The sequence below is a fragment of the Epinephelus moara genome, chromosome 21, assembly GCF_006386435.1.
Source record: "Epinephelus moara isolate mb chromosome 21, YSFRI_EMoa_1.0, whole genome shotgun sequence".
NCBI classification, from domain to species: domain Eukaryota; kingdom Metazoa; phylum Chordata; class Actinopteri; order Perciformes; family Serranidae; genus Epinephelus; species Epinephelus moara.
In genome coordinates this window covers 13,688,144-13,712,845 of record NC_065526.1, presented here as the reverse complement: position 1 = coordinate 13,712,845, position 24,702 = coordinate 13,688,144, and the positions used below count along the sequence as shown (strand labels likewise).

The 24,702-nt window shown below is 42.6% G+C and overlaps 2 protein-coding genes across 5 annotated transcripts; one reads left to right on the top strand and one right to left on the bottom strand.

Annotated features, from left to right (window-relative positions):
* The first annotated feature begins 538 nt into the window (after positions 1-538).
* On the top strand, positions 539-10,988 carry LOC126409175 (dynein, cytoplasmic 1, intermediate chain 2a-like). Of its 4 annotated transcripts, none has more exons than XM_050075140.1 (17): positions 539-670; positions 2,570-2,678; positions 2,780-2,912; positions 3,396-3,480; positions 3,841-3,903; positions 4,116-4,243; positions 4,910-4,996; positions 5,244-5,406; positions 5,491-5,590; positions 5,762-5,887; positions 6,027-6,173; positions 6,814-6,927; positions 7,017-7,150; positions 7,281-7,425; positions 7,513-7,653; positions 9,308-9,433; positions 9,584-10,988. In XM_050075140.1, exons 2-17 carry the CDS (start codon positions 2,571-2,573, stop codon positions 9,683-9,685), a joined length of 1,902 nt encoding a protein of 633 aa, XP_049931097.1. In that variant the 5' UTR covers positions 539-670; position 2,570; the 3' UTR covers positions 9,686-10,988. The 4 variants fall into 4 exon arrangements, with proteins under 4 accessions (XP_049931097.1, XP_049931096.1, XP_049931099.1 ...); XM_050075139.1 differs by having other exon boundaries at positions 3,345-3,480; XM_050075142.1 differs by lacking the exon at positions 3,841-3,903.
* LOC126409174 (electrogenic aspartate/glutamate antiporter SLC25A12, mitochondrial-like) lies at positions 10,978-23,974 on the bottom strand. The gene is made up of 18 exons (XM_050075138.1): positions 23,889-23,974; positions 23,115-23,168; positions 21,520-21,665; positions 20,200-20,315; positions 19,589-19,728; positions 19,314-19,460; positions 17,630-17,768; positions 17,412-17,505; positions 17,165-17,249; positions 16,899-16,980; positions 16,644-16,802; positions 16,014-16,066; positions 15,800-15,880; positions 15,171-15,311; positions 14,210-14,348; positions 13,918-14,076; positions 13,722-13,812; positions 10,978-11,998 (listed from the first exon to the last, which is right to left on the bottom strand). The coding sequence occupies exons 1-18, from the start codon at positions 23,898-23,900 to the stop codon at positions 11,785-11,787; spliced, it is 2,052 nt and encodes a 683-aa protein (XP_049931095.1). The 5' UTR covers positions 23,901-23,974; the 3' UTR covers positions 10,978-11,784.
* Between the last annotated feature and the right edge of the window lie 728 nt (positions 23,975-24,702).

The following is a 24,702-nucleotide window of genomic DNA, read 5'->3' as shown; positions in this document are numbered from 1 at the left end:
TAATCATTTATCTTTGAACACAGGTATACACTGATCAGCCAAAACATTAAAACCACTGACAGGTGAAATGAATAACATTGATTATCTTGTTAAAATGCAGTGTTCTGCTGGGAAACCTTGGGTCCTGGCATATATGTGGATGTTACTTGATGCACTCCACTCGGCTAAACACTCCCAGATGGCAGTGGTCCCCCCAGCAGCACGATGTGCCAAGTCACACCACAAAAACTGCTCAGGAATGACCCAAGGAACATGACAAGGAGCTCAAGGCATTGACCTGGCCGCCAAAGTCCCCAATTCCCAATCTGACTGAGCATCTGTGGGACGTGCCAATACAATACAAATACATATAATAAAATAATCTAGAGCATTTTACTGTATTGTTTTGTAATGCTGTACTGTAGTATTCCTGTATTTACTCAAGATATAAATACTTTTCTCATTTATATTGACCATTTCTCCAGGGCAATATAATGTTCTGCCAGTCGGGGGCGATGATACTCTACTTCAACCACTGTGCCCAACCGCCGAAGAAGAAGACCGCGGCGGAGTAAACTACTGTGTCTCTTCCAGCATCATCAGTCTCCACCATCCCTCCTCTTCAACCTAAACCCACACAAAACTGGACTCTATTTCCCTCCTTCGACTCATATATAACACCGGATATCAGGTATTTTATTCTGCCTTCATGACTGTGTTGTTTTTATTCGTGTCAGTAAACGGGAAAGTGAAGAAGAGAGGCTCGGGCGTTGGTTTGCGATGCTCCCGTTACCGTTACCGTTAGTCGCTTATTGTGACAGCAGCTAGGCCCGCCGGCCGGGTGCCATGGAGATTAGCATGCTAACAGCCAGGATAGCTGTCCGTGCTGACTTTGTAGCCGTTAATTAGATTATAGAAATGTTTAAACAAATCCTTGACCCGGTAGAAAACCTCCATAAGATGAGGGGTTCACTATATAAGAACAAAGGTGAAGGTGAAACGGAAACAATAGCTAGTTTTTGTATTTATCTGCAGTTAGTCTGACAGCGGTTGGAGAGGTGTTGGATTAGGATGGATTGGATTGGATGTTGGATAGGATTAGGACATTAATATGACTAGTTTGTAGCTACCGTGTGTATATAATGACATGACTACAGCTAGCTCTGACTTTTAATATAATGTATAATAGTCACGTTAATTAACTGAGAGTATTTATTTGTAATTGTAACTGAGCCTAATAGTTTATATTTGGAATAGTACACACTCTCAGTCATTCAAAGTTAGCTGTGTCATTATGGAAAAAAAGGCAGATAAAGAGGACATTGTTATCAACAGCTGGCTGGTGTTCACATGCCACCAGTATGACAGGCCCTGGGCTACAGTGGTATTAATGCTGCATAGCTACTGGGTCAGACATCACAGTCAGGATCCAGTAGGACCGATATGTGGAGTTTGCATGCTGGAAAAGGTGAATTTCCTGGTGCTAATCTTAAAACGTATTACCTTTAAGTTGTTAAATATACTGTACCTTTGTTACTCAGCACAGCACCCACTTTTTTAAACTGTCTTTGGGCAGCTTTTTTTGTTTCATACAACAGTCCAAAAGTCAAACATATTTAGTTTGCTACCATGTTTGAAAAGCAGAAAATCAGTTTGGTGTTTTTTGCTAGAAAAATCTAAATTGATAATCAAAATTGTTGATTTATTTTCTGTCAATTAACTCATCAACTTATGAACTAATCATTCTGTTGTATTGTTTTTGAGCATCTGCAATTAGACCACCATGGCCCAGGGTTGGTGGGTTTGTTTGTATGTATGATGATGATGATGATGATAATATTAATAATTTTGTAATACTCCAAGGATAAGCCCATTGAGGGAAATTTACGATATTATCTTCCTCCCCTTGGTCTGTCTTAATTGCAAGGTCATAGGTCATGTTAAGTCACAGTACAGCAGTGTTGTTGCAAATGCTGAGGCTTTAACTTTTGTCTCCTGTCTTTCTTTTTCCTGAAACATTAGGGCTGAAATAATTAATTGATTAATAGATTGGTTGTTTGACTGAAAAATTAATTGGCTGCTATTTTGATAATTGATAATTCACTTGTTTTATTGTATTTGTTTTCAAGCAAAAATGCCAGTTGATGGTACAAGCTGAGAACTTGCTGTGACTTCTTGTCCATGAATATATTTCAGTTTTGAACTGCTGGTTGGACAAAACAACAAAAAAATTAATGTTTTGATGAGCATTTGATGGTTCAAGCTTCTAGATTCTGTTGCTTTTCTCCTTTTTATATCATTGGAGGTAAAATATCTTTGGGTTTTTTAGTGTTGGTTGGACAAAACTGACCTTTTAGACCAAATGATTAATCAATTAGAAAATAATGGGCAGATTAACTGATAATAAAAGTAATATGTAATAGCTACAGCTCTACTGAGGGTGCTGTAAGCCTAGTATTTACATTCAGATGTATAGTTGAGGGTCCTGATCAGGGCAGCTTATATGAGTCAAAGAGAAAAAATAAGAGCAAGGAGTGAAGTATTAGATAATGTCTTCATTGTGCTGTAAGATCTTCTCTTCCTCCTACAGTATGTCTGACAAGAGTGAGCTGAAGGCTGAATTGGAGAGGAAGAAGCAACGGATCGCCCAGATTCGAGAGGAGAAGAAGAGAAAAGAAGAGGAGAAGAAAAAGAAGGATGTAAGTGACTGAAACAAGAACTTAAACATATTGAATTTCACGTATCATGGAAGAACCTGCCGGGCTGCTGCTTTGTTTTTAGCTTGTTCTCTGCTCTACAGGGAGACTCAAAGCGTGGAGCCGAGGCGGGCGGTGGGTCCTCAGGTGGCCATGAAGACTCTGACCTGGAGAGGAAGAGGAGGGAGGCGGAGGCGCTGCTGCAGAGTGTCGGCATCACCCCTGACATACCCCACGGTAAACACTCATCGATTGCATGCTCCTATTATTATCTCTCACCTTCACTTATCTCTCATCGTTTTCTGGTTGTTTGCTTGAACTGTTTTATAAATGTCACCTCTAACTTTGTGGCCTGGCTTGGTTACCGTCACTTCCCCTCCCCCTCCCCCCTCCCCCCTCCCCACCTCATATGATATCTGAACATTTTACATGTTGTTAACTATGTTGTGCATGACACCTAAAACCTGCCTGCCATTTATTTTCATTCTCTCTTCTCTCCCCTCTGTCTGTCCTCTTGTGTTTTGTCTTCCCCACTGCATGCAAACTCATTCACTCACTCATTCACACACTTCTGCCATATCTCACTCCCTCCCTCACTCACTCACTCTCCCCCTCACTCACTCACTCACCCATTCATTGACTTGCGCACTTACAAACACGCACTCACAGCTCAGCCCCTGAGGGTAGTAACAGAGGATACGTGTCTGTTTCACTACCTAGTCCCCGCCCCCATGTCTCCCTCCAACAAATCAGTGGGCAGCGATGCAGGAAGCCAAGATTCTGGGGATGGAAACGCAGGACCAAGGTCTGTGTGTGTGTGAGACAGAGGGAGAGATGGGGATTGGTTGTTGAGATCATGTTTATATAATGTTGGGTTGTACCTGCATGCCAAGTGTTTGTGTGTGTGTATTAACATGGTAAATATACTTGATGAACTCTGACCTGTCTCCTCTTTGCCTTTTCACCGGCACGCTGACGTTTCTCAATTAACACGCACTCCGTTCTTCTTCTCTCTCTGTCTTTCTTCCTCTCTGTTTGCTGTCTTTTCCCATCTCTTAACTGGCTTACCTATTGCCTGTCTCTTGCGTTGGGTTTCATCCTCTTGTTTTTCCTTTCTGTCCTGTCTTTCTCTAACTAACACCATCCGGTGGTTTGGCTGTATTAGGACATTGCATTGGGATCCTGACCCCTCTACTCTGCAACTCCACTCCGACTCTGAGATGATGGGGTACTGCTCCTCCTCTCTCCTTTAGCTTGTCTTCCAGCTTTTTTCAGTTTTTGTGGTTTCATCTTAGATTTGTCTAAATGTGTTATATTATGTCTGTACATCAATATTTATGTCTCTACATGTAAAAATTGCATTTACGTCTGCTTCGTATTGCAAACCTGTTTATGTGTGTGCTTAATTCAATGATGGCGTGCATGTGTGTGTGTGTGTAGACGTGGAGCGGTGAGGCTGGGCATGTCCAAAATGACCCAGGTGGACTTTGTCCCAAAGGAAATGGTGTCCTACTCCAAAGAAACACAGACACCCACTGAGGCAGTGACACACACCGATCAGAAACCAGGTAAATAAACATCAGGGTTCCTTAAAAACTTGACATTTAATTCATTAAATATCCAAAAATAAGGCCTTAAAAAGACTCAAATCAGTCTTTCAAAAGTCTTGAAACAGCTAAGATAGGATTTTGAGTTGGGATTTTTTCTGATGTTGCATGATAAAATCTCAAAATAAAAGGTAACATCTGTTTCTTTTAAATAATTTACTGAAGGCCCCCTAACATCACACAGATCAAAAAAGCAAAAGTAACAACACTCATATTTTGTTTTCTGCCTGGATGCTTTGAGCAGAGGACCCACTGTCTGCTAGCTAACTGTCGCTGTACCCTGGACGACATGGCGGAGTGCAAAGTCGACAAAAATTGGCCATTTAACCAAGATTTTTCAGCATGACTCATACTATTACAAGGCAGTTCATACCAACCTTGGTGAATTTATGCAAAAGATTTTCAAACTCGGCATAATGGTAATCAAGACCGTGGAATCCTACATGCAGGTTGAGAAATACAAGTTGAAAACTGGCATTAAAAAGTCTTAAATCCAATTTTCCATAAGCTGTAGAAACCCTGAAACTTAGACCTGTTTCCCCAACTTTTTACCTTTGCTTAAAATCGAACAAAAATTAACTTTGTACTGTGTGTGTGTGTGTGTGTGTGTGTGTGTGTGTGTTCCAGATGAGGAAGAGGATGAGGAGATAACTGCTCCACCAGCCGAGGATGCCCAGGAGGAGAAAGATGAACATGGCGAACAGCAGGAGGAGGGTAAGGACAGACGTTTGTGTGAGCTGGCTGTTAATGGCCTTTGATTTTTGGATACCAATAACTCTGGCAGGCAATTCACTGTGCTTTAATAATGCTGATCAATAGTGGGAAAAGTCTTGACTGTTAGGCTTTTACTACATTTTTACTCTTACCACACTAATTTCTATCTATCCTGCAATATGTTACCAGTAAGCAAGATCTTTTCTAGTATTTTTCCTTATCTCTGTATTAAATTCTCTGCGTATAGATATTCCCAAAGAGCTGACAGAAGAAGAGAAACTGCAGGTCTTGCACTCCGAGGAGTTCCTGTCGTTTTTCGAGCGAGGCAGCAGAATTGTGGAGAGAGCTCTTGCTGAACATGTGGATGTCTGCTTCGATTACAGCGGCAGAGATCTAGAGGATAAGGAGGGGTGAGGCACATGAAAAAAAACTTGCATAATGACAAACAGATGTATAAGCTGGGGTGATAATCTGTTTTGTTTGGTTCCTCCCAGTGACTTGCAGGCAGGTGCAAAGCTGGTTCTGAACAGACAGTTTGCAGATGAGCGCTGGACTAAAAACAGAGTGGTCACCTGTCTCGACTGGTCCCCTCAGGTGAGGAGAAAAATCTTCGTATTACGCTAACAAAAAAGCACCCTTGGTCGGGATTCAGTCAGAACAGACTGGAAATCCTCTGCGATTACTGTGTTGATTTATTTGTGACTCTTAAATGATTCCTTCCTTGCTTTTCTCTGCATTAAATAACGGCTGCTCTGTTCCTTTCAGTATCCAGAGCTGTTGGTGGCCTCGTATAACAACAACGAGGATGCTCCCCATGAGCCTGATGGCGTGGCGCTGGTCTGGAACATGAAGTACAAGAAGGCCACACCAGAGTACATCTTCCACTGCCAGGTAAAGAAACAGTTCACATGCAATTACGCTACAAACCTCAGACATAAAGACATGATCTTTAAGAGAATTAACATGTTTATTTCAAGCAAATGCTCAGGCAGAAGCAGATATATTTTATTGTAACATTTTCTTCCTCCAGTCTATGGTGATGTCAGCCGGATTTGCAAAGTTCCACCCCAACCTCGTGGTGGGTGGGACGTACTCCGGACAGATTGTCTTATGGGACAACAGGAGCAACAAGCGCACCCCTGTTCAGAGAACCCCCCTGTCTGCAGCTGCACACACAGTAATGCACTGGAGCTCACACACCTTTATGACTACACACACTCACTTAGGGTGCTTTCACACCTGCCCTGTTTGGTTCGGTTTAGTCGAGCTCAAGTTCATTTGCCCCCTAAGTGAGGTCTGTTTGGGCAGGTGTGAACACAGCAATCGCACTCGGGTGTGCACCAAAACAACCGGACTGAGACCTTCTTGAAGAGGTGGTCTCGGTTCGTTTACAAATGAACTCTCGTGCAGTTCACTTGTGGTGAGAACCTGTTCCGAACTTGATCTGAACCAACTGCAGTCGCATTACACGTTGTTGTGTAGTGTACTCTTCTTCAACATTTTGTTTACTTCCTGGATTTTTCCTGCATGGAAATTCTGACCAGTCAAGACCAGCTTTCTTGCGCAAAGCATTTTACCTGGTCCGCTTGTAAATGCTGCCGTGAGAACACAAACCAACCCTAGGCTATATTTTGAAATTTTGTAACAAACGTAGTCCCTGATTCGGACCAAAGCAAGACAACTCTACGTCTGAAAGCACCCTTAATTTAAGTTCTTATAACATGATTGACTCAATTTTCCTCACGGTTACATCTGGCTGACTTCTCCTGGTAAGTGCATGTTGTCTAACTCCTCTGTTTGTGCTCTTCTGTGTTCAGCACCCAGTCTACTGTGTGAATGTGGTGGGAACCCAAAATGCTCACAACCTCATCAGCATTTCCACTGATGGCAAAATGTGCTCTTGGAGCCTCGACATGCTCTCCCAGCCGCAGGTACATTGAACTTGAATGGATGATGCACAGACATGCTGTCATAAATATCAGATGGTGGAGTCTGAGGCCGCATGTTGTTTTCCCTGCAGGACAGTCTGGAGCTGGTGTTCAAACAGAGCAAAGCGGTGGCAGTCACCTCCATGGCCTTTCCTCTGGGGGATGTCAACAACTTTGTGGTGGGGAGCGAGGACGGCTCGGTCTACACAGCCTGTCGCCATGGGAGGTGTGTGATCTGTGACCTCTGTCCTCAGTAGCAACAAGTGTCTTCCTATGGGCAGATTGTTTGTTTTATAACCAGGGAGGAAAGGTGGTAATTAGTTGTCCTCACAGTTGTTTTTATGTGTGTGTTACAGTAAGGCGGGTATCACTGAGGTGTTTGAGGGCCATCATGGTCCTGTGACTGGGCTGAGCTGTCACAGTGCTGGAGGACCTGTTGACTTCTCTCACCTCTTCATCTCCTCGTCTTTTGACTGGACTGTCAAACTCTGGAGCACAAAGGTGAGACATTTACAGTCACACACAAGCTATTGAACTATTAGTTGTTTCTTAAAATGAGTCAATTTTTCCCTTTGTTCTTCTGTACAGAGTACCCGTCCATTATACTCATTTGAGGACAGTTGTGATTATGTCTATGATGCCATGTGGTCTCCGACACACCCTGCTCTGTTTGCTTGTGTGGATCTAGCTGGACGCCTGGACCTGTGGAACCTTAATAATGATACGGAAGTATGCAAACACACAATGCACTGAAACCTAAAACCTTAATTCCACCCTTTCACATTCAGGGAAATTTGCTTTTCTGACCTCTTGCCAAGATTTAGATGAGATGGTCGACACCACCCAGCAAGCATTTTCTGGTTTAAAAAACGTCTAATAGCTTTCTACATGAAGACCTGACGTCTAGGCTAAATCACGGCTGAATTTGGGCTGCCAGTGAAAATTTGGTAGACATCTAACCATAGCCAAAGTGTAGACGTCATCAATTATACGGCTATGTAGAGACCATGTCCAAAAAATGGAGATACACATATTTTAATTACTGTTGACTCTCCATACGTGATTGAATATCATACCGCACGCCATCTGCAATGGCGAAAATTACATTTAATCAGTTTCAAAATTAAATCGGCTAGATTTGGGTTACATGTAACTAGACTAAATCGGAGCTAAATATAGCCAATACGTTTAAATCACGACTATTGCTTGCTGGGCACAATGAGGCCTGCAAAGTAAATATGTAGGTAGAGCCAGGAGGTGGTTCGCTTAAAAGGTGACTTTGGTATTTTTTAACCTGGACCTTATTTCCCCATGTTGTTGTGCTCAAGTGACTCATAGGGGCAAAAGTTCTTGAAAATGGTCCAGTATTTTTATTTATTTATTTTTTAAAAGAAAAAAAAAAAGAAAATGGTCCAGTATTTAGTGAGATGGCTGCTGCTGGCAGCGGCAAAACAGCCTGCAGTGTGACCACTCAAAACATGTTCGCACCATCAGTGTAAGACCACTAAAAGTTCTTGTTTTTGTCACTGACAGGCTCAGATTGTTTAAAGTGTCTCACAACATTATGGAAAGGATCCCTACTATGATAGACCGTTTTGTTAAGAGTAAGATCCTTTTTGTTTAGCTCGTTAAAGCCTCAAAAGAACTATCACCAAACCCACCAGACCCCATTTAAATAAGCAGTAATTTTACTATCATAAAACACACTTAACTCGAAGTCGACAGAAAGAAAATAAAACTCATATAAACCATCCTGGTTCTTCTTTCCACTGTTCCAATTATCACTAACTCTAGTTTGGTTGAAAAAAAAAAAACCTTTAATTCACCCAGTTAGAGGTGAAAATGTGCTGGCTCTATACATGCTAAAATTAGTGTTTATTCAAATGGAGTCTGGTGGGTTTGCTGATAGCAATTTCAGGCTGTTTCTGGTTAAACAAAAAGGATCTTACTCTTTAACAAAAGGCTCAGTCTCTGTAAGGATCCTTTCCATAATGTTATTGCACACTTACAACAATAATTTGAGCCTGTCAGTGGCAAAAACAAACACTTTTAGTGGGCTTATATTGATGTGTGAACTGCCCCAAGTAGTTAACATTGCAGCCTGTTGTGCTGCCGCCCTCTCATTCAGTACTGGACCATTTAAAAAAAAATGCTATTCCCATTAGTCACTGTGACACACAAACATTGGAAAAATAGGGTCCAGGTTGAACAACACTGAGGTTAGCCTTTAATTTAGCACCAAGACAGTCTTCAAGTACAGCTAAATCATACCATTGTGAGCTAAAATCCCTGATGTTATTCCATGCGCCACATGAACATGTTGTAGTCTTATAATGGGAATGCTGCTGACTGAGAATCTGCTTCTCCTGGTGTGTGTTTTTAGGTTCCCACTGCCAGTGTGTTTGTGGAGGGGGCTCCTGCACTGAACCGTGTGAGATGGGCTCACTCTGGCAAAGAGATTGCCACCGGGGACTCGGAGGGACAGGTGCAGGTCTACGACGTAGGGGAGGTGAGAGGTCATCCCTTGATTAGGCTTTGGTTATTTCCATGTGGGATTGAATTACTTACTAATTCAGTACATACATCTTCTGATACTTTTTTGGTGTCACTCTCTTCAACTCTTTCTGTACATACTGATTATATGCATTGTCCTCTGCAGCAAATCTGCGTGCCTAAGGCTGATGAGTGGACGCGCTTCGTCAGGACGCTGGCTGAGATCAATGAGAACCGAGATGAAGCGGAGGAACTGGCCAACGTCTGATGTCACAATCCCCCACACTGCTAATACATTTCTGTCCAGTACACTACACCACCTATAGCACACTACACGACACTGCCGGAGGAGCAGCGCTCTCCTCTCTCTGGCTTCCAGCTTTTCCACCTACTACAACATGAATTGGCCTGAGGAGATTTGCAGAGCTAGAATGGATAGGAAAGAGTTTTAGACAAGTTTTAGATGTGTTTTTAAATGTGTCTTTAAGGGTTTTAGAGTACACTAGTAGGGAGATGAATGTCATGTGTAGCAGTAGTAGAAGAGAAACCACAGTGACGTGGTTTGAAGTTGAACTGACGGGAGTACAGGGAAGTGACGTGAAGCATAGATGCGACTTCTAGCTTGGATAACATCCTCAGGGCTCCAGAAACTGCTCTTCTCCTGAGGCCTCAACCAACTCAGCCCTTTTTTAAATATGCAAACCTTTGTACTTGCACCTTTTTATTACCATTTGAGTGTTTTTACATGTTTTAATATTTTCCAGACGCACTTGTGCACACGGCAGAGAGAAGTAGGAAAAGCTGACATATCACAATCAGATCCTCTTAATTCTCAGCAGCACTTGAATTTGATGACTAAAACAGCTGATGTGCTCTCACATGCACACTCTGGCCTGTGCAGGAGTGTGTCATTCTTACATTTCAACCACTACAATATTTAATATTTATTCTGGTGGTTGCACTTATTTAAATATTTTGTGTATCGTTTTAAAAGAAAATGCTGCTTTGTACTAAAAGCTTGAGTAATACATTCCTAAGATAAGCACTACAAGCTTTTTAACCAGGCAAAATCTGTTAGTGTACTTGCCTTGGATTTCTTGACACTAGTACAGTTTAAAAGTGATTTCTGTACCAAAGGTTATTGTTTTATACTCTGTACCTGTGTAATGAGTAGTCGAAACAGTTACCTGACACGTCCTCTTTATGAGGATCTAAGTAAACTACATGAAGTTTTAAATGGGGGTGTAAAGCTGGGGTTGGAAATTAGTTTTTAACGCAGAACATTAATTCATTTTCATTATTTTCCTTTTCCATCCAATGTTTGATTCCTTCCAGGATGCAGCAGTCCAACCTCAGCATGATAAATTTCAGCTTCAGACGCTTTCTCTTAAATGTTTAAAATGAAAAAAAAAAAAAAGCACTGTAGCAACCATATTTGATATAACATGAACAAGATCAGTATTCTGCATAGACTAATTGTACTGTATACTTTCCTGTTACTGTTCCTCATACAGTTAATGGTTGCACTTTTCCATTGGAATAAAACTCAAGACCTATTGGTAAAATTAAAACCATATGGATGATTTATTTCAATAAAATACAATGACTGAATTGAGATACATTTAATTTATTAATATCTAATTCTCTTCTCATGATTCTTGTTTTATCAAGAAAACACTTAATTGAAAAGTTCTGTACATCAGTAAGAGTGATTCTCAGAGACCAGGACCAAAGGCCCCACATTGCCATAACATTACAGTTACTGTATAATGGTGCTGAATGAACGTTACGGAGCTTCGCCTTGTAACATTTTCCTTCCTGTCAATGTGCTGTCTCGGTACAGTTTTACAATATGTACAGTATGCTGCCCCCTGTGTGAGGACCAACCATAGTGAAGCCCCACACACCATGCTGACCAATCTAATATTTCCTATGCCCGCTGTCCAATAAGAGAAGTCCTACTCGCACTGAGTATCAGACAGAAAACAGAATAAAAATCAAATCAGCTACTCATGAGAGAGAGAGGAGTGCCGGAGGCTCCGTTTTATACCAATGCTGGAGAGAAGAACACAAAAGATGGAGGTTCCAGGAGCGTACAGCCACTGAAGATACGACACAGTCAGCACTCTGGTCCCGTTGTCTGCTCCGTTACGTCCTCAGCTGCAGCCAGGTCTCCTTCTCTGGCTAGGGACCAGTGGAGCTCACCTTCACCCTGGTGTTTGTTCCTAAATTCGCCCCCCCCCCCCCTATTCATGGAGTGTATTTTAGCTCTGTGTGTGTGCGTATTTTATTTGTGTATCTATCTAAGTGTCTGGCTCCTGGTAGAGGAGAGGGATGATGGCAAAGTGATATGGAGATTCAGACCCTTTATGGGGCCTGAGCCGGCGTGGCAACGACTGGCTCTGGGAGATGTATGGAAGCCACGCCGGAGGACTTGAATTTGGGGAGGTGGAGGCCAAATTTGTTCTCCACCCCGGCAAAGGTAGCCGCAGCCAGGCGGTAGCCTCCAACATGGTCGGCATTGATGGGAGGAAGCTCTGAGATGCGTGACTTGGGAGTGGGCTCAGATCCTGACGGACGACTGCAGAGAGAAAAGAGGGGGACGGGAGTGATCATTACACAAACATAAGGGTATTTCTAATATAGAAAGGAAGGGAAAACATGTTTTTAGCATTTATAGTTATATAAGCCACCATAGTTCTCCTACTTGCTTGGCACATGGGAGAAGTTTCAGCAGGCACCACTACAAATACTAAATCCTTAACAATAATGAATTTACTCATTGTCCCCAAAGTGTCGCATGACTGAAGGGGACACTGTTATGACCATTTTCTCCCCAAATACCCTTCGATTTTTAACTTGTTTTTCAGTCCAGAAAAGCACAAATGACCCTGGAATCATTACTGAGGCACAACGGTGCAATTTGGATCTAAATATTTTGGGAAGCTGTTTTCTGGGCCCTCTGTAGTCAACTCTGTGGTTAGATTAATTAGGTTTAAACTGTAATTTGTCAGACCACAGTATGATCAGCTGATATTCCTTAATCTAGCTCCAACAGTGCTTATGCTAGACTAACTATTTCTGTGGTAAAGTTTGAAGAACAGCTTTACTAAATCAGCACATTGCCTGTTATCTCCAGCTTGGTGTAGGTATTATTGTGCACTTGTCACTGAAACAGGAACCTGTTCTTGTTTAAATCTGCTCAGCTTCCAGTATCTTTTACCAATGACTGGTCATTTCTTCTATAGAGAACATGAAGCTGAGCCAAGCTGGGTTAATTTATTCAAGAGGGACACCATCTTGTGAGGATCCCTCTGTGTTTCCCTTTTGCCTGCTACAGAGGATCAAGCAACAGTATTTGGAATGAGAAATTATAAATGGACTGCACTTGTATAGCACCTTTCTAGTCTTCCAACCACTAAAGGTGCTTTTACACTACATCACGGGCTGTCATACATGTTGCCACCTGCTACTCAGTAACCATTCACACGCGCTTACACTGATGGAACAGCCATCGGGAGCTATTTGAGATGCAGCATCTTGCCCAAGGATACTCTGACACACAGCAATAATGCACTACCTCCACTCATACCCAGACACTGTAAATGATCTTGTTTTTGGGCTAAGTGCATACACTTTGATAACAGATAACAGAGCGCTAATCTCACAAGATGGCACACCCATCCCACACAGCGTGAAGCATATAAGAACATTCTCTGTTCTTACATCACTGTTGCACAGAGTTATCTTTGTCTCTTTGTGCCTCGTCAGTCTGGTTGAACCACTTTACAGTGTTTTGTTCTTCATGTACAAACATGACAACCTAAAAAGGGTAAGCGTACAGTCAGCCAAGTGACTGCACCAAATCAAGCTTCTGTGGCAGGTGAGTCCAAACGTTTGACCAGCAGTGCATATTTGCATATCTTTAGTGCAACAGGTATCATCTTATCATGTCATCAAGTGGAATGTGATTCATCTACTAACAAAACAAATCACATGCTAACAAAATGTCATTTGGTAAACCATCAAGTAGGGTGAGACAAATATGAGGACAGGTACTTCAAATTATTTTTTAACAGAAATTTAAAAGAAATAGAAAGAAAAATATGGCATCAAGAGGCAGTTGCGGAGTTTTATTTCCTGCCTCTGAAGCTGAATGTTCTGTATTTCCATACCGGCCATGAATCCCAAAAGTGCATCCTCACATGCACCCTCCCTGTCTGCTTTACAGCTGCCCAAGTTAGACCAAAAAGGGCTACAAAAGGGACTAAACAGCTCCTTTAAACAAAAGAAGATTGACTTACTGTCCTCCAAAGTCAATGTAGAACCACCGCTGTAGGAGCTCATAAGTCACCAGAGTCACACCAAACTGAGGAGAGGACCGGCACATACGAGCTGGAGAAAAGAAAGAGACACACAATACAAATACAACATGGTTTTAAAATAAATAAAACATCTGAGACACACACTGGATCTCTGCATTCAGGAGTACACACACACCTCCAGCTCCCTTCCACAAAGCCCTGAACCCTTCCTCTCTCATGATCTTCCTGAAGCAATCGATGACTCCTGAGTAAGTGGTCTGTCCTGCCCTCGCAGCAACTTGCAGACGCGTCTTGATGACATCAGCAGGCGTTACAAGGGAGGCTGCAGGGATACCTGCGGGACAGAGTTACAAAGAAGTCAGATGGCGCATGTTTGTCAGTTGAATGGTATTCATTTCCCTTATGCACAGTGCAGCTACAGCGATGGCATACTGCTTCTGCTGTTCTAGGTCATAATCTGAGGTTACCTGCTATTGCTCCAGCAGTGAGAAGCTGCAAAGGTCCCAGCCTGCCCTGCTCATCAGCAAACAAGGTCTTGAGGTGGGCATATGCTGGGAAATAGATGGCAGAGAAGGGGATGTCTCTCAGGAAACAAGCTTTAGCACCCTGGAGAGACACAAAGAGCAGACAGATGTATGAGACTGTGCTCGAGAACAGACAATGAAAGAGTGTGAGGCAAAGAAAGAGTGCATACATACCAGACAGATTGAACTTTAGTGGTAATTTTAGTATTTTTCAACCATGACCATATTTTCCCAAGTTTTGCATCTAAATGACTAAAAGAATTAACAGTTTTTGAAGTGGTCCAGTATCGAGCAAGAGTGCTGCAGCTGGCAGCCGCTGAGCAGCCTGCAATGTTACCACTCAGGTAATAATACATCTTCAATTTACATCCACTGAAGGTGCTTATTTTCTTACTGACAGGCTCAGAATGTTATTCTAAGTGTCTGACACCTTCATGGAACGGATCCCTACAGAGATAGACCTTTTTGTTTAAGAGTAAGATCCCTTTTGTTTAACCAGAAACAGCCGAAATATCACTATTGCCAAAGCCACCAGACTACATTTAAATAGAGTGATTTTAGTGACGTAAAACACACTTCATTCACAGTCTACAGAAACAAAATAAAACTCACAAAAAAACGTCTAGGTTCGTCTTTCTACTATACAAACAATCACCAACTCTGGTTTGGTTAAAATAAGCCTTTAATTGACCCAGTTAGATGTGAATAATATGCTGACTCTATACACGCTAAAATTACTCATTATTTAAATGGAGTCTGGTGGGTTTGGTGACAGCGATTTTGGGGCTGATTCTGGGTTAAAAAAAAGGATCTTACTCTTTGACAAACGTTAGTAACCCTTTAAATAGGAATCTTTCTCCAACCATTCATACAACCATCTGTGGTGCATTCAAAGACACGTTACCTTGTAGAGGCCGAAGAAGCCCAGGTCACGAACCACGCTCACTGCGCTGACACGAGGTCCGGTGGTGATCTCGCCTGCCACCTGCAGGCGGATCTTCACAATCTCCAGAGGGTTGGTGAAGATCACCTGAGAGCCTCCAGCCTGGAGAGGTGGGGAGAGGACGAGCTTGTTTATACATTTACATAAAAAAAAGGATCACTGCTCATGCATCTTACATGTACGTAGCTGAGGAATGGGATCCAAGTCTTGAACATGAAAGTATGAAAAGTAACAATTAACCTGGATTAATTATTCGCTTTGCCGTTTCCTGAGACATTAAATTGTGCTAGGCCAATGAGAGTAAGGATGAACAATGCTGGCAAAAACAGAAAATAGTGGCATTGTGTGGTAACAGTTTAACTCTGGATGTAATTAAACACGGCAGTCCGCTGTTAGTAACGTCATTTGGAACTCTGCAAGCAAGTTAATACAACAAATAAACAGACTGCATGCTTGAGTTACTTTTTAATGGCCTTCACATCTAAGGAGACACACACCCTCGAGTGACTGGATGCATTTCTTTTCATCTAGTGTTCATTTAAACAAACAGATAAAGCAGGCTAAAAGGGTGTTTGGGACAGTGTACTTACACAACCACCGGCTAAAACCTCAGCAAAAAAAGGAATCGTGTCATCCTTGCTCGTGAACTTGTCCCTTACAAAGTCATTCACCTGCGGGACACAAACACAAGCAAAGACAATTCAGGTTAATGCTCAATACCACTGCAACATAACACGTGTGTGTGCTAAGTAAACATAGAGTCAAGGAGGATTATGTGTTGTGTATGTGAACAGGGGTACTCACTGTGAGTTTGATAGCCTTCTCAGGCGCCACACCTATAAGCTGAGGGACCAGACCTGCAGGGCATCATGGGAGACTGATTAACAGGAGAATCTAATTTGATAAGTATTGCCGGACGAACAGTTATAAAAGGAGATATCAAACGGAAATAAGAAGATGGAAAATAAGACATGAGATCAAGACTGAAAGAAACACACGGAGCTTTTACTGATGATCTGAGAGATTAGGAAGCTAAAGATAGGAAAGGAAAATTTGATCACAATAGGGGTGGAAAGCTGATGATGGCTGCACTCGTTGTGTCGCTGTGTATGAAACACTTGTGTGACAGCTTACGTAAAACAAAGGATTGGATTGAGCTCTATATAGCTAAAAATAGCCAATCCTGATGTGTAAAAAATGCCTTGATTGGCCCACCGATCAAATCAGGACAAGCCTATGCTGAAGGCTTCTTCAATAAGCTAACTGCAATTTCAAGACAACATATGTGTTCAAGACATAACTGGCATGGTGAGAAAAAATATCATAAAGTGGAGAAAGATGAAACACGACAAAATGAAAGCCCGGACACTAAACCCCAAATCACTGGCGTTGTGACTGCAGACAGGAAATAACAAAGGTGCCTTTCTGGCCTACCTCTATAGAAGCCGAAGAAGCCCTCGTAGCGAAGCACCTTCTTAGCACAGTCAAAGCTGTTCTTGTACATCAGCTCTCCAACAAAGGATCCTGTGGACCTCTGGTTCTGCATACGAGTCTTCACCAGGTCAATAGGGTACACTGCTGTCGCTCCCGTAGCTGTGTAAAACGCACACAAACAAATTAGATATATTAGATGCTGCAGTGCGACTAAGCATCAGACAGCCATGTGTCTCTGGCCACAGGATAACTCACCTCCAGCGATGGAGCCCAGGGTAAACCTGTAGGCCGACTCTGCAATCTGGAGCCACACAGGCCTGGAACTATCCCCATGGGCCTGATGGGAAAATCACATACAAGACCACAAATGTCAATGATGCCAAAACTGCAAATAGTTTGTGGTGTAAATGTAGAATGTTTGTTATGTATCATAAGTAGCTCTGGTGTTTAAAGATATTACAGGCAGATGGTGAAACACTGGTCAATGAGTAGTTGTACACAAAGATCCCTCAGCATCCTACCTGTTTTTGGGTTTCAGCCAGGTGGTAGGGCAGACATCCTTCCTCTAACGGAGCTATCCTCTCAATGTCAGAAAGATTCAGGCGCCTGATACACAGATATTTACTTCCTGTTACTTACTGTCATTATACAGATCATACTATTCACCAGGAAATATCAGTAAAGAAGAGAAGTCTGAGTTAAATTTTAGGATTTGCGCCTGACTGACTCTCTCACAGACTTTAACTGAGTATCAGAGTAAGTGCTTACCCAGAGGGGGAGTGCAGGCCTGACAGCTGATACAGGATGTCAATTTCCATGGGAGTAATCTGACCGAACTTGTTGGCAGCATGAACAAACTCCTCTGCAAAGACACAGAGATAAGAGAATTTTTTAAATAATGACATGGACATTCCTGACACACTCATGCAACGTCTTGAGCTGCAAGTCAAAGACACAGCATCACAGTAATGTAACAGTTTGTGCACCTTTGGTCACGAGTGTGTCCTTCCGCGTGCCAGCCAGTGTGCTATAGATCTTGCGAATCAGCTCCATGTTGTTCAGGAGGGAGTTGAAGGCGTTGAAGTACGAGAAGCTGACCAGGTGAGAGGTGCTTCCACCTGCAGCCTGGCAGAGGAAGGACATGTTAGGTACTGCTTTTATTTAAATATTTAACTCTTAATGAGATGGAAAACATATTGCTCAATGCTGTGTTATGTAAATTAAAACTGTAACTGAGTAACTCTACTCCTAAAGTCATCATATTGTATTCTCAGAATTTTTAATTTGTGTCCATGTTTTTCTGACTAAGTGACTAATGGGAACAATGTTTTTTGAAACTGGGCCAGTATTGAGCAAGAGGGCTGCTGCTGGCAGCGGCAAAACAGGCTGTAGTGTAACCACTCGGGTGATTTGGCACGGTCAGTGTACGTCCACTAAAAGTGCTTGTTTTTGCCACTGACAGGCATGTATTGTTATTTCACGCATCTGACAATTTATGGACAGTATTCTTATGGAGACAGACCTGAAGACCCTTTTTGTTTAATCAGAAACAGCTCTGAAATCGCCACCACCATACCCACCAGACTCCATTTATATAAACTTTTATCATCGTAAAATACACCTCATTCAAAGTCGACAGAAACAAAATAAAACTTGCAAAACCGGCTTGGTTCATCTTTCCACTGGTTCAGCAATCACAAACTCTGGTTTGGTTAAAACAAACATTTAATTCACCCAGTTAGATGTAAAAATATGCCGGCTCTACACACGCTATAATCACTGTTAGTTTAAATGGAGTCTGGTGGGTTTGGTGGTGGTGGTTTCAGGGCTGTTTCTGGTCAAACAAAAAAGGATCTTACTCTTAAACAAAAAGGTCTATGACTATGGGGAAGCTTTCCATAATGTTGTCAGACACTTCTTTCTGTCAGTGGCAAAAAAAATCACTTTTAATGGACGTAAACTGACGGGCAAACACACCCTGTGTCATTACACTGCAGCCTGTTTTGCTGCTGCTAGCTGCAGTGCTCTCGCTCAATTCTGGACCAATTTCAAAAACTGTTGTTCCCATAAATCACTTAGACACAAAAGGTTGAAAAATACATAACTGAGTCTTTAATAATTCATCTCTTGGCAGTGAGGAAAACAAATTTATAACACAAAAATACATTCCTAACTCAGGATAGCACCTCAGTGTTAACCACCACAATTAACCCCGTCAACAAGTGTTGGAGATCATAGTGGGAATTTATCTAAACACCTATCGCAAGAAAACACTGAGGAGCCTGAGCAAATGACCAGTATGCTTTAAGGCTAATAACCACAGCTGCAAAGCGGATGAGGATTTACATCTGCTGAGCGTGTATACTTACATAACCTCAAAGGTCAGAGTGGATTATATTGCCACTAGCCAGTGATCAAAACATCAGTATTGTTCTCATGGTTTGCAGCAAATTAAAAAATGTATGTCCCTGTTCTCCTTGATATATTCACAGTTTGCTGCTCCACAAATTGGGAGATGCTGTACCCTAGTAAAAAACTGAAATGACTAGGCTTCCAGCTATGAAAATTAATTTAGAGCTGTGGTTCACTGAAAATAACACTCATCCTCCAGTCAATCAGAACGGGATATTCTCAGTGTTCTCAGCTCTACATGCACACACAAACACTCACAGAGACGAGGTTCTCCTCCACAAAAGGTGTGAGCATGTGGTGTCTGATGGTGGCCATAATGTCACTGAAGTCCATGGCGGTGATGACGCCATTCTTCCCTTTGTCCTTCTGGGCGAATGCCTGACGTGCATGCTCCAACTGCAGCTCCTAAGAACATGACACCACAAGGCTGAGTGTAAATATAGAGTACTGTTAAACTTAAGGAAGGAGAGATAGAGTGAAAAAATAGAGAAATTAGAAAAACTGATCAGTGTGAGTGTGTGTAATCGGCACACCTGCAGGAACTGGGTGAACTCGAGGTAGCTGAGGTGTTTCTTGCGGTCGTGCCCAAAGTGCAGACGGATGAACTCGCAGTCCCAGTTGAAGGGAATGTGGTGGTGCACTGTGGTCTGGCTGAAGATGTCCCGCACATTCTCTGCAGCACAAGTACACATTCAAACAAGGAATCAATCTTTGGGACAATTTCAATAAACAACAGTTAAGTCATTCAAATGCCGTAACACAAAGCTTTGTATGTGTGATTTAAGAAAGTAGGTAGAGGCAGGAAGGAAAGCGGAACGAGTGCGTGAGAGCTATTATGTAAGTCTATCCATGTGTAATATCTTAGACTGAGGAGTAATCTGGTTAACAATGCCATGTTAGGAAATTCTTTCTCCACGGTGCACTGCAGGAAAACTTTATGAATGCTCTGATGACACAGCACACAAACACGTCAGGGATGGATTCAGTGCTACTGCAATTTAACTGGAAAATTTCCTCCAAAAACTGACGATGAAAATATTCCACACAATGTAAAGTGAGAGATTTAAATTGTAATTCTTTGTATTCATTAAAATCATGTGAACAGAAGTCAAAGTGGAAACACAGGAAACACATTGACCCGTACCAAAGGAAATGTTTCCAGTTCCATTCTTGTCAAACAGCTGGAAGGCGACTATGAAGAGAGTGTCAGGCGCACACAACACCGATTCGAATGCAAGAAACTCCTGGAAAGAGATCAGCCTGCATATGTGGTGTAAAAGAAAACACAAATACATATTGTTAAAACAAACACAGCACAGACTTTGAAATAAAGCAAAGATCAGATCATATTGTATTTCTTAAAGGAGCAGTTCAGGTGTAGTAGTTGGTATTTTTCAACCTGGACCCTATTTCCCATGTTTTTGTGTCAAATAGACAATTTTCTTTTGGTCTAGTGTTAAGCGATGTGCTGCAGACGGAAGCTGTCTCTCAGCTGCTTTCAATTTACATCCATTTAAAGTGCCTGTTTTTGCCACTGACAGGCTCAGATCATTATTTTAAGTGTCTGGAAAGAATCCCTACAGAGAGAAAACGTTTTGTTTAACAGGAAACAACCCCAAAATCTTTATCGCCAATTCCACCAGACTCCATCTGAATTAACTGTAATTTTATCACTGTAAAACAACTTCATTCAAAGTGGACAGAAACAAAATAAAACTTGCGTAAACCGTCTTGGTTCACCTTCAATAACCAACTCTGGTTTGGTTAAAATAAACCCTTAATTCACCCAGTTAGATGTGAAAATACGCTGGCTCTATACACACTAAATTTACTGTTTATTTCAATGGAGTGTGGTGCAATTGGTGATAGCAATTTCGGGGCTGCTTTTCATTTAACAAAAAAGGATTTCACTCTTAAAAAAGGTCTGTCTTTGTAAGGATTCCTTCCACAATGTTGTCAGACATTTAAAACAATAATCTGAGCCAGTCAGTGGCAAAAACAAACACTTTTGTTGGACGTAAATTGAGGGTGTGGACATGCCCCAGGTGATTTCACTACAGCCTGTTTCACGGCTGCTGGCTGCAGTGCTCTCTCTCAATACTGGAGCAATTTCAAACATTGTTGTTCCCATTAGCCATTAAGACACAAACACATGGGAAAATAGGATCCCAGGTGAAAAATACTGGACTCTCCCTTTAACTGAAACGCCAGACAACAAATGAACTACGACTGACTTTCAGGTCTGGGTAAATTGTCACTAAGGTTTCCTGAACACATCCGAGCACTTGGTCACTTGATCAGTGGAGTGTGTTTGTAATTTGTGCGCACATAACAGCATGCACAGAGTTTTATCTTATCTGTAAGTGGTAATAATAGCAAGTGCTGATCAGCTTGGCTCAATAAAATGTCAATTACTATTGATAAGCTGCGTGTAAGCATGTGTGTGTGCATGCACAGTACGTACCCGTCCTTTGTGGTGTCAGCGACAGCAGCAATGAGCTGGACAGTTTTGGGGTTGTGGTGGATCTGCGTGTGAAGTCCTAGATACCTCTGGACAAAGTCTCCTGGGGTCATGAACTTCTCGCCATCCTTGTCCACAACACTGGCATACTGGGAGGAGAAAGATAAAACGACATCAGTGTGGATACCTAAACGTTCGCAGGCGCCAACTTCTTTTCCCTCAACCCTAAGTGAACTACTTGACAGTGACTGAATTATTCATCGTCATGCAATTTATCCAGTCTACAGAGTAAACTGCTTGTACACCTCCAGTTATCTCTGTAAATGGTGTGCAACCTTTATATAACCTAGAGTATATCCTTCTCACTTCTCATTAACGGCTTTGGTGACCCTCACAGTGCCCTAGCTAATGACCTGTTGGGTCAGTGTTCAGAGGCATGAGTGTGGAGCATGACAAGAATATGGCTCTGAGTGAACCACAGGTCACAAGCTTTGACTATTGAACACCATAATATGCTGCATGTGCTACTACTACACTACACTATACTGACTTCGCCTTTCTTTAACGTTCTTACAGATGCAAACTATTGACAACAGCGTTCAAACAGAATTATTTTGAGGTTACTGGCTCACAAAAACATCAGCTCTGTCACTGGTCTTTTAAGCTCTGCTGGCGATTCATGCAGCACATGAAGGTCATCAATCTTGCTGTGGTGGCACGACATGTCAGAAGTACACTGGCCCACACTGCGCACGCATGAGCAGGGAAATGTGCACTGATGTTTTTAGCTTGAGCTGGTAAGCTATTTGGCCTTTGTAAATCAGGGTACTGACAACTGCTGGCCCATACAGAGGGCAACACAGTCACCTCACGGCACACAGTGGAGCAAAGTAAAGGTTATCCAAATCCACTCAAGGTACTGATTACATCTTGTGTTTCTACACAGATCGGCCTGCCTTCATATGCGTTGACATGCAACAGCCTTTACTCTGACTCAAAATGTTTCTATATACATATCATGACCACTGGTATGACACTGTGGTTCATGAGCCACGAAGTACAAGGACATTGTGGTCCTTGCTTGCTTGCTTGCGTGAAACACAAACAGACAATTATGCCTGAACTGGAACTCAAACTATGGACCTTAAGATTTAAAGCACTGAGCTCCACAGGCTATCAATGACACTGCAACACATTCCTTTAACATGTTACAACAGTCAAAGCAGACTTCTCATGCAACCAAAATAACCACTCCACACACAATGGCTGCTGCTAGGTCAACAACTATGATCCACTATTAGATTGTGTTTAAGCTTCAACCTCTGTCAGAAAACACAATAATCCCAATTTGAGCACTGACAAGCTGGTTAGTTACAGTTATGTATGCTTTAGTGTAACAACAGAAGTCTGTGCTAGACTTTTAACTGTGGCTAATGCTGTAATTCAAACCCCGTGACAAACCTACAAGTTCACTCCCCCAGTGAAAACACTGCTGGGTGAGCTGTTATCTACCAACACAAATACAGCTGATGCATATGCTATATTTATGAGTAATCTGACATTGACTAAAGACACATTTGAGGCTGATTTTGTCTTACCTTCTGGAAGATTGATTTCAGCTCACTTGGGTCCCCGCGTTTGGTAGATTGCACCTAAAATAATGCACATTAAAACAGCATTATGACACTGTTTTGCAGGAGGTGTACTGGACTTAACATGAAGCAAAACATGCAAGCTGCTCTGAGTGAATGTCTCCTTGAAACGTCCACTACTGTGGAGGAGACACACAACCCACTGCAGCAGACATGACACACACACACACACACACACAAAGCGAAACGACTACACCTTGGCTTCACCTCATGTTGAGCAAGTTAGGCAGCTAGCTGAATAATGGAGCAGCCAAACCACTAAAGCACAAGCCCCAAACTAACGATACAGCTGTGTAGCCGGCTAGCAAGCACAAACTACTCATGTGAGGAGGACACGAACCGTTGCAATGACACGTTAAGCTTTACATCGGCAAAACGCGACAGGACGAGAGCAAAGCGACAAACTGTGCTCTTGCTATGACAAGATGGCACTTCAGCTAGCGTTTGTGGTTTTGTCACGACAGCCTCTGATAGCTGTTTTAGCATTCTCTCGCTAACTCCGAGGTTATGGATGTCTCATCAAGGCCAGCAGCCACCGCCGGGCGGCAGCTAGCCCAGTGATGCTACAGCCTCCCGGTACACCCCGTCACAGACACCCCACCCGGACAGCACCGGGGAGTCTAGCTTTAACGACCCCCTACGCGAGAAAACGAGCAGAAGGCATGCAGACATGTTAAAGGAGAGGTTTGAAAATCGCTAAAGGAGCGATGCCGAAGTCACCTTGACCGCCATGCTGGTTTGACGTCACGTACAGTGAGAGAGGAAGGCGCAGACGCCCTCGTACGTGAAGTGTAGTGTGGTGTAGTGACATGAAAACGAAACAGCGTTGCCTCTCAAGGATAGAAACAGCCTGTCAGTAAATGCCACCATCAATCATACAACCAGTTCCCATCAAATCACTTGAGGGTTAAATGAAGGTTTTATTGTGATGACTGTATCTTGTACCTTATAGTAAGTGAACGCGCGCGTGCATGCACTCTTTCTCTCATGATGATGCAAGAGGTGTTTATCTTGCACTGACATGTAATTATAGTGCACATACTTTTGAGTGAGACCTTGCAGCTGGATATTCTCACTACCACTTTTACTACCAGTACTGACGGAAGTGCGCAGATCTTTAAGGCTGCAGGACCACAACATGGGCGGATTCTAACCCAATGACCCCCCTGTGCACAGACATGCAAAAGTCCCCACCCCCTCTCCTGCATTTGTGTCTCTCTAAGGGCGCATTCACACCAGGATAGTCCAGGGGACTCTGTTCAATTGGTCAATGAATGGTTCACTCTCACACTGCACATTTTAAAGCAGACCAAACCGCCTGGACAACAGCTGCTCGTTTGAGGGCGGTATTGCCTGAAACGACCACTGACCAGGAAGTAAAAAAGCATGAGGAAGAAGAAAACATGGCTCGTCGATTGGCCAGGACCGAAAATGGAAATCCATCGCCTTAATATATTGCTGTCGCAGTTTTTTTTTTTTTTTACCTTGATGCAACACTGATCCGCCGACTGATTAAATCCGCCTGCCATGATCC

Bases quoted from the DNA above. Each gene is read 5' to 3' on its own strand.
- LOC126409175 (XM_050075139.1), top strand. From the start codon at position 2,571: ATGTCTGACAAGAGTGAGCTGAAGGCTGAATTGGAGAGGAAGAAGCAA. The intron at 4,244-4,909 runs GTAAATAAACAT...TGTGTGTTCCAG, and splicing joins ACACACCGATCAGAAACCAG to ATGAGGAAGAGGATGAGGAG. The intron at 7,151-7,280 runs GTGTGTGATCTG...TGTGTGTTACAG, and splicing joins ACAGCCTGTCGCCATGGGAG to TAAGGCGGGTATCACTGAGG.
- LOC126409174 (XM_050075138.1), bottom strand. The intron at 19,461-19,588 runs GTGTGCCGATTA...TCATGTTCTTAG, and splicing joins AGTTCACCCAGTTCCTGCAG to GAGCTGCAGTTGGAGCATGC. The intron at 16,067-16,643 runs GTAGGCCAGAAA...GATGCCCTGCAG, and splicing joins CTTCTTCGGCTTCTATAGAG to GTCTGGTCCCTCAGCTTATA.